At 47.1% G+C, this 16945-nt stretch overlaps 2 protein-coding genes and 1 long non-coding RNA gene across 3 annotated transcripts in view; all 3 read left to right on the top strand.

Moving 5' to 3' along the window:
* LOC308317968 (uncharacterized protein) overlaps nt 1-3594 on the top strand; it is a gene marked incomplete at its 3' end in the record, with an annotated part of 4812 nt that extends 1218 nt beyond the window's left edge. Inside the window, exons 2-4 of the mRNA XM_080767314.1 lie at nt 591-773; nt 2867-2921; nt 3566-3594. Of these exons, the coding sequence (XP_080623440.1) occupies nt 591-773; nt 2867-2921; nt 3566-3594 (267 nt within the window). The remainder of the gene's footprint in view (nt 1-590; nt 774-2866; nt 2922-3565) is intronic.
* A 70-nt stretch (nt 3595-3664) lies between these two features.
* On the top strand, nt 3665-5657 carry LOC308319036. Its single transcript, XR_013964415.1, has 3 exons — nt 3665-3781; nt 5417-5460; nt 5494-5657. It is a non-coding gene; the product is annotated as an uncharacterized lncRNA (long non-coding RNA).
* Nucleotides 5658-10268: 4611 nt separating this feature from the next.
* On the top strand, nt 10269-12656 carry LOC308317967 (carnitine O-palmitoyltransferase 1, liver isoform-like; the record flags this gene model as incomplete). The annotated part of the gene is made up of 1 exon (XM_080767313.1): nt 10269-12656. One exon carries the CDS (start codon nt 10269-10271, stop codon nt 12654-12656), a length of 2388 nt encoding a protein of 795 aa, XP_080623439.1.
* Nucleotides 12657-16945: the final 4289 nt, after the last annotated feature.

The following is a 16945-nucleotide window of genomic DNA, read 5'->3' as shown; positions in this document are numbered from 1 at the left end:
AACTTAGAAGTCGCAGTGCGACAACGCACGCCTATTTACGTGAGCGTGGTCCCGTGCATTTGTTGCGACAGACCTGGAGGAGACCTGTCGTTGATACAGGCAGCAACGCCTGCGTTCCTCGCTTCATGTTTGCAAGGCCCTTAAAGGGACACTTTTTGCAAAAAAATATATGTTAATGACGTTTAGAAGCTTTAGAACACTTTCCTGGAGATCTTTATGTGTGTAATATGTGGTTTTAGCTATTTTAGATTGTAGCAGTGAGCCCAGTGTCTCTGATGTCATGGACACTGGGATCACTACCTTCCTGGACTACAATTCCCATACTTCTTTGGTGCACTGCTCCTCCTTGTGGATAGGGGGGAGAGCTGTCTTACTGAGACAACATGTAGTCCAGGAAGGAAGTGAGCCCAGTGTCCATGACATCAGAGACACTGGGCTCACTGCTACAATCTAAAATATCTAAAACCACATATTACACACATAAAGACCCCCAGGAAAGTGTTCTAAAGCTCCTAAACGTCATTAACATATATGTTAAGGAGGCAGCCACGCATCTTGTTTAACGTGTCCTTTTCGTCCCATGCATGCAGGACCAGCTGGAGGTGAAGCGGAAGGAGGCGGCCATCGTGGGGGCGAAGACTCAGATCCTGGACCTGAGGAACACGCTGAACCCTCTGAACGCCAAGCGAGACGAGCTGTCCAGGAAGAAGACCGACATGGTGAAGGAGAGGAACAGCCTGGAGGACGGCATCCAGGTCTGCAACAAACAGAAGGTACACACACACACCGTTTAGGACCCGAGGGCGGTAAACAATCCTGACCTGAGATCAGATTCTATAAATGTCTTCTATACATCCTGACAGTTTTCTGAAAAAGCCATGTTTCTATCAGTCGTTCTTCGATTTTTCAAAAATAGCAGACCTAGTACAAGCTCGTATAGCGCGCCACTCGGTGGCGCGCTTGTAGATCTGCTATTTTTCAATAGCTAAATTATAACATAATGCTAACACGAAAAAGGGGTTCCCGCCCAGAATGGGTTAAACAATTATTTTAAACTTTTAAGCTGTTGAGAAATAGCAGAGTGCCGCGCTATGAGCTTGGAGATCTGCTATTTTCTTTTGAAAAATCATCAAAATGTGTGCAAATCTTTGAATATATATATATATATTCTTTCCCACAGCGAAGCATTTTTAACTTAAATATTAGCTTCTGGGGGGGGTCCCTGGAAAAACATATTTTCAGATGGGGGTCGGCGGCCAAATACATATATTTTTGGGGATCCTTGACATGAAAATGTTTGAGAACGACCTACGACATAGAAACGTAGGGTTTTCAGAAAACTGTCATGATTTTGAAGACATTAAAATCGTCTAAATGGGTTAAGTCTTACTACTGTCCATGTTGTTGTAGCGACTGCTTCTTCCCATCGAATCATAATAAGTAGTGCTACTGTATGAGAGGCTGCGCTGTCGGCAGGGACTGTACGGCGCGTTTCCAATCAAATCCAGAAGGTGATTTATTAAGAAAAAGGTCTAAAACTGTACTGAAAATGTTGATAAATGAAAACGTAGGTATTGATTAAACGTAGATAAACGCAGATAAACGGTCAACAGAAAAATATTGAGCCTATAGAGCTCACCCCCATTGTTAATGTTCTCTCACTGAATGCCACTAGTGCCCAGACACACACAGCTGACATTAGCAGACACACAGCAGGAGCTAAGATAAGATCAACAAACAAAATGTACATTTTGGCTCCTATATATACAGTCCATATCTGTGATCTGTAATAAGTGGTTATACGTGAAAACAAATATGCTGTATTATATGAAGCGACACAGATCGATCGGGCCCTTTGTCTGTTACATAATAATAATTGTTGGGGTCCTTCACATTAAAACTTTGAGCTCCACTGATATAGAAACATGGATCTTTCTGAAAACTTTTAGGACTTTTGTTAAGAGAGAGAGAGAGAGAGAGAGAGAGAGAGAGAGAGAGAGAGAGAGAGAGAGATTCAGACACACGGGGAGTGAGGAAGCGACAGAGACATAAATAGCTCTGCATATGAATGCTTTCCTAAACAAAATAGCTGTACAGTATCAGGTGTCAGAGAATGGAAGGGAGGGGGGGGGGGGGGGGGAGGGGAGGGAGGGGGGGGGGAGGGAGGGGGGGGGGGAAGGGAGGGGAGGGGAGGGGGAGGGGGGGGGGGATACCGGGCCATAAAGAGAAGAGAACAAACAAAGCGGAATGCTTTGTTTGATTTCGGGAAACGCCTTTGAGTATAGGAACATTTTTGTCTTCCTCTTTTTCTTTTTTTTAACCTCCCACTGTCCACACATGCTGCTTTCGAACAGCGTGGCAAATCACCATTATAAAATAGATCTGAAATGGGAAGTTCTGCATAAACGACCGAGTAATTTGCTACTTTTAACCCATTTAGGGTTTAGTGCAAGTTCACAGTTTTCTGCGTCAATCTGAGACAAGATTCTACAAATGCTATATATGTGTCAGTGGTTCTCAAACTATTTCATGTCAAGGACCCCAAAGAATATATGTAATTGGTCACCGACCCCCATCTGGAAATATGTTGTTGATATGAGGTAAAAACGTTCACGGTGAAAGAATATATATTATTTACATTTTCACTTTTTCTCAAAAATAGCAGATCTACAAGCTCATAGTGCCACACAACGTGCCACGCTATGAGCTTGTAGATCTGCTATTTTTCAATAGCTAAAGTATGACATGAAGGGGTTCCCGTCCAGAATGACTTGCACTATAACTACGTCTAAGTACTCACTGCTGATTGGATGGAACCTGACCTTTGACCTGTCCCCCCCCATCCCCCTCCCCCTCCCCCCCACAGATGGAGGCTGGAGAGAAGCTGCAAGCGGCCACAGAGAAGCTCGATGAACTCAAATGTAAGACACGCACGCGCACACGCACATGCACACGCGCGCACACACACACACACACACACACACACACACACACACACACACACACACACACAGGAACACGTGGGGATGTGTTCAGAATACATACTCCCCATGTTGGGGATGTGTTCAGAAAACATACTTCAGAAAACATGTTGGGGATAATTTGGTATTGAAGAAAATCGAGAGGATGACAATTTACAATTTAGGCATTTATATTAGCAGACACTCTTAATCCAGGAGACATGGTAATAGATCATAGAAATAGTCATCTAGGATCATAAGCAGTAATAATAATAATAATAATAATAAGAAACTTTATTTATAGAGCACCTGTCATGACACAAGTGCAGCACAAAGTGCTTTACAAGACAAATAAACTACAAAGTATATCAAACTAAAAATATCAAACAACACACCGGTACTGTAACAATCAAGGCACAATCAAATTGCTATCTTGTAGGTCTGCTAAAAAAAAATTAAATCGAAGAGCGACTGACGTAGAAACATAGCTTTTTCAGAAAACTGTCGGGATGTAGAAGACAATTTTAGAATCTGATCTCAGGTCAGAATGGGTTAAGTGTCCTAATTGAGTAAGAACCCCTTAACTGCTACCCGATGAGATGCAGGTGTGGTACGTGCTGCACAATCTATGTAAAGTGCTATATAAAATAAATGCACCGTTTATTTACCAAGACTGTGTTGTGGTGGTTTGGTTTTTGTGCAGCTGACTTTGAGCAGGAGAAGAAGACGGCCCAAGAACACATCCAGACCCTGAAGCAGAGCATCCTGGACCGAGACAGAGCTGTCTGTGCCTTCGTAGGCAAGGCCAACGAGGAGGGGCGGTAAGACTTCAACACACGCACGCCACTTACGCCACGCACGCACACACGCCACGCACGCACGCACGCCACGCACGCACGCATGCCACGCACGCACGTTGTGCACACGCACGTTGTGCAACCAATTGTTGCTTTTGTCGACTAAATCTAAGATGAAAAATGTTCGTCGATTACCCACTGACTAACCTGGAACACACCTATGTTTTTGAGTGGTGCAACCACTCCTACAACCAGCAATGTCCGTGCCTATACCTATGTGTCTACCTATGTCTCATGTGTGAGACATATAGTGATGCTTGTGACTTCGGGCTGTATTTTGCGTGTCTTAAATACCAGGTCTTATTCCCTAACTTGAGTAAACTAAACACCTGGAGGCGTGGTCAATGCCATTTGGCTATTCTGAGTGGCCAAAGAGCATTGACCACGCCTCCAGGTCTTTAGTTTACTCAAGTTATAGGGAATAAGACCTGGTACTTAAGACACACAAAATACAGCCCTTCGGAAGTCACAAGCATGATGCTTGTGACTTCGTCTCGTTCCTGACCACGTCGATCACTGTCGTGGCAATAATCACGTTAAACCACCACACCCTCTCGTGAAATATTGTTCAGTAGCTTTGTGTCTAAATGAGAGAGCTTCATACAGTAGCATGTCCTATATGTCGGTTTAAGAAAGGCAGTGCAGGTTTTCATGTCAATTTTAAGGACCATTATTTATTTCTGAGCCACGACGGCCGGGCCACCATTTGATGAGATTTATAGCCTCTCAGATCCAAGAACGATTAGACAAGTATTTTGTTGTTGTCGTTGGACAAGATTTCGTCCACATTTCCATGCTGTATTGATGTACCAGAGATAACAGCAGACGCAGGGCAAACGTTGAATTGTGTAGACTTGTAAATAAGATGTGTGGCAATAATTTAACTCTTGAGAGCGTAAAATGAGGCCTATGTTTCTACGTCAGTGGTGTTCAAGGACCCGCAGAACTATCTGTATTTGGCTGCGGACCCGCATCTGAAAATATGTTGTTCCAGGGACCCCCCCCCCCCCAGAAGCAAAGATTTGAGTTAAAAACGTTTGCTCTGAAAGAAAATACAGTATTTACAGTATACAGTATACAGAACATAAATTATACAGAATATTCAGTATATTCTAAAATAGCAGATCTACCAGCTTGTGGATCTGCTATTTTTCAATAGCTAAAGTATTATCCTGAATGGGTTAAAATAAAAGGCATTTTAAAACTTTACTGGAACAGAGTGAATTGGATCTCGTTTTGTTACGAGCTACTTTAATCCATTTTGGCATTATGCTATGCTTTAGCTATTGAAAAAATAGCAGATCTACAAGCTCGTATCGCGCCACCGAGTGGCGCGATACGAGCTTGTAGGTCTGCTAATTTTTGAAAAATCGAAGAACGACTGACATTTTTAGAATCTGATCTCAGGTCAGAATGGGTTAAGTTTGATAGTCTGATACCAATACATTTTGTACTTTTACTCAAGTAGTAATATTATGTTGAATTCCAGACTTTTACTTGTAGCGGAGGCGCATTTGTACTTTGCAGTATTGATACTTTTACTTATCGATTACTGCATCTAACCATGTGTTTTCTTTTGTTTGTTTGCTCGCTTTGCAGAAAGCTGTGTGGGATCTTTGAAGCGACCCGATGAAGACCGGTGTGTGACGGAGGCTTTTCTACAGTACACAATACAGTACACATACAGTACACACACACACACACACACACACACACACACACACACACACACACACACACACACACACACACACAGTGCATCTCTATTGTTTTATATTTTTTCACAAATGTATCCGTCTTCATTATGCTGTAGGAAGTAAATTATGCTGTAGGAAGTAAAGTCATGTTGATGAGAACACTGCAAGTTTGTCTCTGTGTGTGTACGCCTGTGTTCTCTCTCTCTCTCTCTCTCTCTCTCTCTCTCTCTCTCACACACACACACATGCACGCAAACAATAACGCATTAATATATTCGTTGCTGTCAGGAGGAAACCTCCTAACTCCATTTTTGAGGTTTTTGATTATTTTTATTTTTTTCATAACTCAGTGCTATTGAACACCCTTTATGTCTGTGTGTTGTTTTGAAAATATTGAACCAATGGAAAGTAGTAGAAAACACTTTGGACAAAACCTCTTAACACTCCATTGGACCCTCAAACTGTCTGCTAAAGCAACTAACTCCACCACCGCTCCCCCCCCCCCTCTCTCTCTCTCTCTCTCTCTGATGAGGCAGTATTGTTTTGTTTTCTCAATTTCCTGAAAAATTTACATTTTTTATTTCCTGAAAAATTAACATTTTAAACTTCCTGAAAAATTAACATTTTGGCGTTAGGAGGTTTCTTCCCGATATATATATATATATATTTAAATTGTTCATACATTAAAAGCTGTGCATGTACAATCTGTACTTACGCTATTTGAAAATAGCTTGTAGTAAGGGCTGTTGTGTTGTTTTGTTTTAATTGGAGTACATAATTTGATGCTAAATACTTTCATATACTTTAACTCAAGTCCATGTTTGGAACACCTGTAGGCCTAACAGAGTAACAGAGTTTTTTTTAATATTGTGGCATTGCTACTTTCACTTAAATATATAACCTGGTTGTATAATTATGTCTTCCACCACTGCCACGATATTATATCTGTCTACTGTGAGTGACTGCTCTACTGTCACTTCCTTATAGGGTGACCTGCAGATCCAAACTGTTCATTTGAGGGACAGAAGTATCGCTTGTGTGGGACATCCGTCCCCCCATCCGTCCCCCCATCCCACTTGTCCCACACAAGCGATACTGGAGTACCGGGTTAGCAACTCACTACTTGAGATGCTATTAAATGCCTTGATGTCATATTCGACCATAGGCCTATTGGCTATCATTTATAAACTCCTCTTGTGTCTCACATTTCATGCTTTTTTTTATTTTTTTTATGCTATTTTAACAGGCTTAAAAATATATACATCTTGCAGGAAGAGACAATGAGAGAGATTTGCCAGTCACAAATTGTGACTGGCAGGCAATTGCATCAGTGTTCAAATTGAGTCACAATGTGGGACAGGGTCTCAAGTTGAACACTGATGCCCGTCAGTCACAATGTGGGACAGGGTCTCAATTTGTGAGATGCCTGAATAGTCTTGGAAACGCAAAGAGGGACATCTGGTCACCCTACGTTCCTATCACATTGATAGTGCTCACCTCACCTAGACAACACAGATATCCGTCTACTGTGAGTGAATGACAACTATGCTCAACTGATATCATTGTCTTCCACTCCTCACCTCACCCATGCAGACAACACGGGAGAGTGATCTGCTTTACAGGTTCAGCCGGTCTGTCAGCATTTTTAACCTTATAGTTAGAATCACACGCTGAGATTCCCATCCCTGCTTTCAAGTGAACCCTTGAGGCCTTTTCAACATAACAAAGGCCAGTGTTGTCATGTTGTCGGCTTATTATGAGTCATAATTTATGACGTCACCTTCTTGAAAGAAAGTTTATTTTTGCATAAGTCTCATGCTCCTCATGACACTGTCAGTGCTAATTGCAAAGGAGCATGCTGATCCTGCCTCTTTTAGTAAAATGGCCTATCATTCAGGCCTGACGTCGAAATAAAAAAATAAAAAAAAATCTAAATCATGACAATTTTCTGAAAGATTTGAGGCACATTTTAACGGTTTTTCGAAAATAGCGGTGGCGCGCTATGAGCTTGTAGATCTGTTATTTTTCAATAGCTAAATTATAGCAATGTCACATACTTTTGTGACTTAAGCCAATTTATTTTGTTGCCTAAGTCAAGAGTAAAGTTAGGTAAATTAGTCCTAAATCAGACAGTTTAATCCTATTGTATTCCATTTAATGCTATTATGTTACGTATAACTTACAGACCGGGTTATTTTTATATTAATCGTTATAAACGTTATTTTTGTGAAATTATTAAGACATATCATAGTTTTGTTTTGGATCTGGGTTTTTTTCTCCTGAAAAGGGACTTTAATTTGTACTTGTTTGTCTGTAATGTAAATAATTATTGGTAAATATTGCATGGTTTTATTCTGCTAACAACCTACAACATGCATTCGTCGTGGCATTGCATGTATCTTATAGGGCAGACATTCCATACATACATGGCAGAATAAATGATGGTTGTAAACAGCCAGTATAGTACAGTGTTAAATATGTTTAATATGCATAAATAAATCCATGGGACGATAGAGCACGACGTCGACATCTATTCATATGCCGCCCTCTAGTGACAAACCCGTGTAAGTGCTACTTAATGCATCTGGAGCGAGATCTGCCAATGTCACAATTTACAATTACAACAATTTAGGCATAAAGCAGACACTCTTAATTCAGAGCAATTTACAGCAAGCAAGAACAACACATGGTATTACATAAAAATACTATACAAAATTGTCATCAACAATCATATAAGTAAGCTAAGAATGTGACAGAGCAGCCTCTGTCAGAGTAATAATGCTGTTCAACAATACACATTCATTGTATTGTATTTGTAACAGGTTGATCTCAGTCCCACAGAAGGTGCACATTCTGCTGTGACATGTGAATCTAATATACTTGTGTTTATCTATGCAGATGCTGTAATTGGGAAGCTGCCTTGATTGCCTGAAGATAGCTCTGATTGATTGCTTTAGGGGGGGGGGGGGCATCTTGGGTGTTGCTGGGTGGAGTCAGGAGTCTATATAAAGGGGAAATGGCTCAGTAGAGATTGGGCTGCCATGGGGAGAGGTTGACACCAGTACCTCTCAGTTTAATTTTTTTATTTTGAGTTCTTGCTTTTCTTCAGTTATTTCACTTATGTTATGTTGTGTCCAGGCCTGGAAGACATTAAACTTTTTTTCTCACCTGCAAGTCTGCCTCATGTCCAGTATGTAATTTTAAAGGTTTTATTACTGACAAACAGCCGATCTTTCAATCCCACTTGTTAACAAAAATAACCTAACATCCTTCAGTACAATATCTGTATAATGAAACTATGAAGTATACACTATTCTCCATATGCAGACCACGGCCATCTTACCATATAATTTAATGGCAAGGTGCTAGTACTACCTATAGGTGCAACTTCCAATGACAGCCCATTCATCCAAACAGAAAAGTCCTAATCAGATTGTATTAAACAACGTCAAACTCTACAGCTCTGCAGCTGTACGGAAAGCTTGCATTATTCTCTTTCTATATCCTCAAAGTGTTTGTTTCATAAGAATCCACTGCAGACATGTTATGAGTGGCATCAACGCATGGTGTTGTTGTGTGCGGGCACCATATAGGCCTACACTCTGTCTTTCTTTTATCATTAATTTTTTAAGAGCCTGCCCAGCAGGGACTACAGATTAAATTTAGCTTTGGCTAACTCTTATCTGGCCCATTTACATTGATGTGAAAACTGACATGTTGATTAATGAGCTTTGTCCCTGTCAAATAAATAAATAAAAGTTACTTTGTGTCCTTGCAGGTGATAATTTTTTAGCTGGAGTTTGGAAGTGCTCGTTAGATATCACTCAACTGCCACCTGTTTTGAATCAGCACTTAATGCAGGAGGCAGCAGGACGTTGCTTTACTGAAAACGAGTGCTTCCAAACTCTGATGGAAACATGGCCGTGGTCTAGAAAATGGTCAATAGTGTGCTATGTTATGTATGTCCACATAGAACGCTATCTATATGTTGGCATCATCCTTCAGAATCTGAATTACTACTGTTGCCTGTTTTATTTCAGACTGTTATTATTATTATTATTTCGACCTAATTTGTCTTAATTTAGTGTTTAGTCAAATATAGCCTACTTTGAAATACAGGATAAAGAACACTCACAATGCACGTACGTGTAACGCCCAGGACTCAAACTCAGGCCTCCCGCGTTTAAGTCCAACATCGTATAACCACTAGACCAAAGGGATATATATCCCTATATGGACTGGGAGAGATATTGTATACAATAAGAGCATGTATATGATGATGTATAATAAGAGTTCCCCTCACTTCATATACGAGTGTGATTTTCTTTCACTTTTTGTGAATAAAATTGTGTTTATATTTTCGGCAAGAAAAAAGTGCTGACATCATCACAGCGCGCCGCTATGACATCATCACAGATGACTTGACGTCACTGACTGAACCCCTGAAATACCGACGCGCCGACGCCCGGTACGCTGATCTCCCGCTGCTCACGACGACGACCACCATGCGTTGTGTTTCACGCTCGTAGGCCTGCTATGGGAAGCCCAGAAGACCCTTTCATCTCGCCTCACGTCGTCCCCTGGCCCAGCAAGCATCTCCGGAGCATTAGGATCCATTCTAAGTTAAACAGCGGCGGAGGTTTTCTACAGAGTTTTCGCATCGGCCGCCCCGGTTCCTCGGCAAGCCGTACGGATCCGCCAGCACATCCCTAAGGGGCAGCCGGCCGGGCTTCTGTTATAATCGACCCAGCAAAATGGCGGAAGCGCGCCAAGCGGTGGCCTTCCACTTCACCGTGTCGGGCGACGGCATCGACTGCCAGTGGAACAACGAGGCGCTGCGTCAGATCTACCTGTCGGGCGTCTACTCGTGGAAGAAGCGCTTCGTCCGCTTCCGCAACGGCCTGATGACCGACGCGTACCCGGGCAGCCCCGCCGGCCTGGCGGCGGTGGTGGCGTGCTACGTGTGCTGCTGCCGCTACCGCCGCGTGGCCGACCCCTCGCTGGGCCTGTGCGCCGCGCTGGCCCGGCGCCTGCCGGGCGCCGTCGTCGCGGCGTGGTGTCCCCGCGTGTCGGCGGACGTGCGGCGCGCGCTGGGCGGGGCCCTGGTGGGCGCGGGGCTGTGGGTGGGCGCGGTCCTGGCGGCGCGGTCCGCCCTGCGCGGCATGCTCTCGTGGCACGGCTGGATGGAGGCCCCGCACGGCGCCCCGCCGCCGTGGGGGACGCGCCTCTGGGTGCTGGCGGTGCGCCTGCTCTCGGGCGGCTCCGCCCCCATGCTGTACAGCTTCCAGACGTCGCTGCCGCGGCTGCCCGTGCCGGCCGTGGCGGACACCTGCCGCCGCTACCTGGAGTCGGTGCGCCCGCTGCTGGCCGACGGCGAGTACGCGCGCATGGCGGCGCTGGCCGGCGCCTTCGAGCGCGGCCTGGCGCCGCGGCTGCAGCGCTACCTGCGCCTCAAGGCCTGGTGGGCCAGCAACTATGTGAGCGACTGGTGGGAGGAGTACGTGTACCTGCGCGGCCGCGCGCCCATCATGGTCAACAGCAACTACTACGCCATGGACTTCCTGTACGTGTTCCCCACGCGCGTGCAGGCGGCGCGCGCCGGCAACGCCGTGCACGCCATCATGCTGTACCGCCGCGCGCTGGACCGCGCGGCGGTGGCGCCGCTCATGGTGGCAGGGGGCGCCGTGCCCACGTGCTCGGCGCAGTACGAGCGCATGTTCAACACCACGCGGGTGCCGGGCGCGGAGGCGGACGCCGTGCAGCACGTGGCCGAGAGCCGCCACGTGGCCGTGTACCACCGCGGGCGCTACTTCCGCGTGACGCTCTTCTACGACGGGCGGCTGCTGCACCCGCGGGAGATCGAGCAGCAGATGGCCCGCATCCTGGCGGACGAGTCGCCGCCGGCCGACGGCGAGGAGTTCCTGGCGGCGCTCACGGCGGGCGAGCGGGCGCCGTGGGCCGCGGCGCGCCGCGCCCACTTTGCGCGCGGCGTGAACCGCCGCTCGCTGGACGCCGTGGAGAAGGCGGCGTTCTTCGTGACGCTCGACGACACGGAGCAGTGCTTCGACGCCGGCGACCCCGTGCGCTCGCTGGACGCCTTCGCCAAGGCGCTGCTGCACGGGAAGTGCCACGACCGCTGGTTCGACAAGTCCTTCACGCTGGTGGTGTTCGCCAACGGCACCATGGGCCTCAACGCCGAGCACTCGTGGGCCGACGCCCCCGTGGTGGGCCACCTCTGGGAGCACGTGCTCTCGCTGGACCCCGACCCGGCCGGCGGGCTGGGCTACGCCGCGGACGGCCACTGCCGCGGCGCGCCCCACCCCGCGCTGCCGCCGCCCCAGCGCCTCCGCTGGGACCTGCACGCCGAGTGCCGCCAGGCCATCCGCGGCTCGCTGGCCGTGGCGCGGCGCCTGGCGGACGACGTGGACGCGCACGTCTTCCCCTTCGACGCCTTCGGGAAGGGCCTGATGAAGCGCCGCGGCCTCAGCCCCGACGCCTTCGTGCAGATCGCCCTGCAGCTGGCGCACCGCCGCGACACGGGCGCCTTCTGCCTGACGTACGAGTCGGCCATGACGCGCCTCTTCCTGGAGGGCCGCACGGAGACGGTGCGCTCCTGCACGGCCGAGACGTGCGCCTTCGTGCGCGCCATGGACGACGACGACGACGGCACTGACGCGGCGGTCGCGGCCGCGCGCCGCCTGGCGCTGCTGAGGCTCGCGGCCGAGAAGCACCAGGCCATGTACCGCGCGGCCATGACGGGCCGCGGCATCGACCGCCACCTCTTCTGCCTCTACGTGGTCTCCCGGTACCTGGGCGCCGACTCGCCGTTCCTGCGCCAGGTGCTGTCGGAGCCGTGGCGGCTGTCCACCAGCCAGACGCCGCTGCAGCCCGCCACGCAGCGCCACCTGGCGGCCCACCCCGAGCACGTGTCGCTGGGCGGCGGCTTCGGCCCCGTGGCCGACGACGGCTACGGCGTGTCCTACGTGGTGGTGGGCGAGGACCTGGTCAACTTCCACGTGTCCAGCAAGCACTCCAGCCCCGAGACGGACTCGCACCGCTTCGGCGCCCACATCCGCCGGGCCATGCTGGACATGAGGGACCTCTTCCAGCTCCACGACGACACCACGACCACGGAGACGTGACGTGATTAACCAGCTGCCTCCCCGGCCCGGGCGAGGAGGAGCCCCGCCTCCAGCCCACAGAGAGCTGCCCCCCCTCCTGGCTGCCATTTTCTGGCTCACCCTTGGTACAGTATTCCCTCATACAGAATCTCGTTGGTAACACTCTGCTGATGTTAAGTACTGCACATTGCAACATTCTGGTGTAGCACCCATCTAGAGACTGTAGGACTGCAGGCTTCAGGGTCCAGCATTCACTGCCGTGTAGAAGAGACAGACTCCACTGTTGCGTAGAAGAAGCCGAGTTTGATTTGGGCGGGGGAGGTTGGAGTTCCATACGCTGGCCATGCCGTTCCATGCTCTGCCCTCCATGCAAGTGCCGTCCTCACTACCAGACCTTGCTCGGTTGAGTTGACCAATGAGACTTGAAGTCCTTGACTTCCTTCAGCACAGTGCCTCCTGCCGGAGGTTCCGGTGAGATGTTGTAGGTGATAACCTCAGTCTTCTTGGCATTTAGCCTAAAGGCCAACCTTGGCACACTCTAACTCCACTCTCGAGAGCAGGTCATCCAATGATCCCTGGATCGGCGGTTTGAATCCCGGCTCCTCCTGTCCACATGTCAAAGTGTCCTTGGGCAAGACACTGCACCCTACATTGCCTCCAATGAGTTGGTCGGTGTGAGCTCGCCACCGTCGGTGTGTGAATGTGGGAAGTGAGGACGCTGGCGTCGACTGTTCGCCGCTTCACCTCCCAATGTATGAATGAATGAACCATTGTAAAGCGCTTTGAGCACTTGGAAAAGCGCTATAAAAATGCAATTCATTACTCTGTTCAGGAGTTCCTGTGCTTGTCCCACACAAGTCCGTGCCTGGCACCCTTCCACCGCCTGGCTTTTGCAATTACGTCATGTGGCAGCCAAGTCTACAGACTTTTTAATGCTTGTTTAGAGCAGTTAAACAAACTCGTAGTGTGATTTACTTTCAATCAACAGTAAACAAAGTCCCTTCACCAAAAATAGCAGATCTACGCTCGCTACGCGTCACAACGTGACACGTTGTGAGCTTGTAGATCGGCTATTTTGGGGCAAATTGTTCCTCCCCAGAATAGGGATGCTAATCTGTGCAAGTGGTTAAATGTCAAGTAAAAAGGTTCTGTCCATAATGGTAACGGATATTGTCTCAAACACATGACAAAAGAATGGCTCCATCCGTCCTATCCGATTGTATTAAACTCACCAAAATTGCAGCTGTGCGAAATGCTTGAATTATCCTCTTTCTATCTGCAAAGTGTTTGTTGCATAAAAATCCATAAAAATCCACCGTAGACTTGTTATGAGCTATACTTCCTTGCAATAAATTCCTAACAGGTGATTTTTTTTAAGTATTGGACTTTGGAAGCAATTGTTTTCACTAAAGCAACCGCCTGCTGCCTCCTGCATTATGTGCAGATTCACAACAGGTGGTACACATGGGCTGTTGAGTGATATCCAACGAGCACTCCCAAACTCTGACACTAACATGTGTCGTAGGCTACAGCTGCAATATTGGTGAGTTTAACATGGTTTAATCATGCAATCAGATAGGACTTTTCTGTTTGGATGAATGGGCTGGCTATTGGAAGTTGCACCTAGTTAGCACCTTGCAGACCTTGCAAGATCGCCACGGCCTGAATATCGTCAATACCAGCTGACTGTTACAAGGTTTACAGCTGTCGATGCACTGCTGAATTATTTTATTTGTTTCCATTTGAGGACCGAACCTTTTCACAATAGGTAGGCCTATAGGGCCTATAGGCCTACCTATTGTGAAAAGGTTCGGTCCTCAAATGGAACTGTAACATAACGATACATGCCTATAGCCTATATTATAGGCTATAGGCATGTATCGTTATGTTACAGTTTTATGAGGGCCTATGCCCAGCTTTCTGCGTTTGTGTAAAAACAAACATTGAAGACAAAAGTGAGGACAGAAAAGTGAAGACAAGCTGAATTGTGATTGGCTCGAATGACATTTTTGTATGATGATACGCGCGCCCCTCACTTCACACGGGTGTGATTTTTATTTATTTATTTGACGTTCATATTTTTAGAGACTTTTAGCGAAAGTCAAGTCTGCTGTAACTTTTTATGATTTTGAACGTCTCATACATGCTTTTATTTCAACCCGACTTGACTACTGTAATGCACTGTATGTTGGTGTTACACAAGCCTGTCTGTCACGACTACAGTTAGTCCAAAACGCGGCCGCTCGCTCCTCTTAACAGGGACACGGAAGTATGATCACATCTCCCCCATCCTTGCCTCCCTACCTACACTGGCTTCCTGTGCGCTACAGGATCCAATTTAAGATTTTAATGTTTGCTTTTAAGTCTGTAAATGGGTTGGCAGTCAGTCTATAATTCGGAACTTGTAACTCCCAAAGTATCGACAAGGGCCCTGAGGTCGACTGACCTGACCAGTCACTTCTCAAGATCCCTAAATCAAAGCTGAAATCCCGGGGGATAGGTCATGAGGTGGAATGAACTTCCACCTCATGTCAGCAGGGGCGGTTTTTACCGCTACGCAAACTACGCAGCTGCGTAGAGCCCCGACGGCTACAGGCCCCGAGAGTTCTCCCTGAAAAATGTTTAATATCGCAGCCCCGCCAGCCCGTTCCGCAGTTGATTTTTCGCCTATTGCGGTCGGTTAGGGCCTGGAGCATATAAGGGCAAGAGGGCACTTACTGTGTCATGGCGCAAAAGGCCCATTCATAGTCGAATGAAACTGTGTGCCTGAGGCACCCAGGGGTCCCTGTGGCACCCAGGGGTCCCTGGAAGGGCCTCTGCTGTGTTTATATGCTGGTAGAATCTAAAGCAGCAGCATCAAATATTTGCAAGAAAAACTAAATGGGTCAAAATGGGCAGATTGTTTTACAGCCCAAAACACGCCTTCATTGAGTTGAGTGACAGCTGACATGACAAGCCTCTGTTACGGCACTCCTTATATTAGGACCCCAGAGAACCAATGGGGTAGAACACTCCTTATATTAGGACCCCAGAGAACCAATGGGGTAGAAGACTCCTTATATTAGGACCCCAGAGAACCAATGGGGTAGAACACTCCTTATATTAGGACCCCAGAGAACCAATGGGGTAGAAGACTCCTTATATTAGGACCCCAGAGAACCAATGGGGTAGAACACTCCTTATATTAGGACCCCAGAGAACCAATGGGGTAGAAGACTCCTTATATTAGGACCCCAGAGAACCAATGGGGTAGAAGACTCCTTATATTAGGACCCCAGAAAACCAATGGGGTAGAACACTCCTTATATTAGGACCCCAGAGAACCAATGGGGTAGAAGACTCCTTATATTAGGACCCCAGAGAACCAATGGGGTAGAAGACTCCTTATATTAGGACCCCAGAGAACCAATGGGGTAGAAGACTCCTTATATCAGGACCCCAGAGAACCAATGGGGTAGAAGACTCCTTATATTAGGACCCCAGAGAACCAATGGGGTAGAAGACTCCTTATATTAGGACCCCAGAGAACCAATGGGGTAGAAGACTCCTTATATTAGGACCCCAGAGAACCAATGGGGTAGAACACTCCTTATATTAGGACCCCAGAGAACCAATGGGGTAGAACACTCCTTATATTAGGACCCCAGAGAACCAATGGGGTAGAACACTCCTTATATTAGGACCCCAGAGAACCAATGGGGTAGAACACTCCTTATATTAGGACCCCAGAGAACCAATGGGGTAGAAGACTCCTTATATTAGGACCCCAGAGAACCAATGAGGTAGAACAAACGTTCCGTCCTCACTGCATGTTACACTTTGCTAGTGCAATTAATTCACAGTAAAAAAAATGTAAACCTTCATAAAACTAAATAATTAAATAATTAAACAGACTCTTAGGTTAGGTTTAGGTGTGCTTCCCCGTGGGAGGTTAGGGTGTGGGTTTGAGATGGTTAACATCGGTAGACTGTAAACAACTTGACTGCGTGTACTGTACGTGCGTTTGATTTATGAGTTCTCTTGGCACAGTACCATGGGTGTGTACGCATAACAAAACCACGATGCTTCTATGCAACGATTGTCGATTGGTATGAAAAAGTGTCGGCTATGTGGTTGGCACGCACTGTGAGAAGATGAGTTCAGATATGTACCAGTGCCACTGTCTGCTATTTTGTTTAAAGCTGCATTACACCTCAAGCAGACTGAAATTATGAACCCTTTTGGGTGTTATTTTGTCCATAAAGTGATGCTATTCTTGTGTGATCCTCAAAACAGGATTTGATATATTCAAACTAAAATTATTAATATTG

Source organism: Protomyctophum bolini, assembly GCF_963924005.1.
Source record: "Protomyctophum bolini genome assembly, chromosome: 7".
In the NCBI taxonomy this organism is placed as follows: domain Eukaryota; kingdom Metazoa; phylum Chordata; class Actinopteri; order Myctophiformes; family Myctophidae; genus Protomyctophum; species Protomyctophum bolini.
The sequence above is the reverse complement of the archived record's forward strand: the minus strand, read 5'-3'. Positions and strand labels throughout refer to the sequence as shown.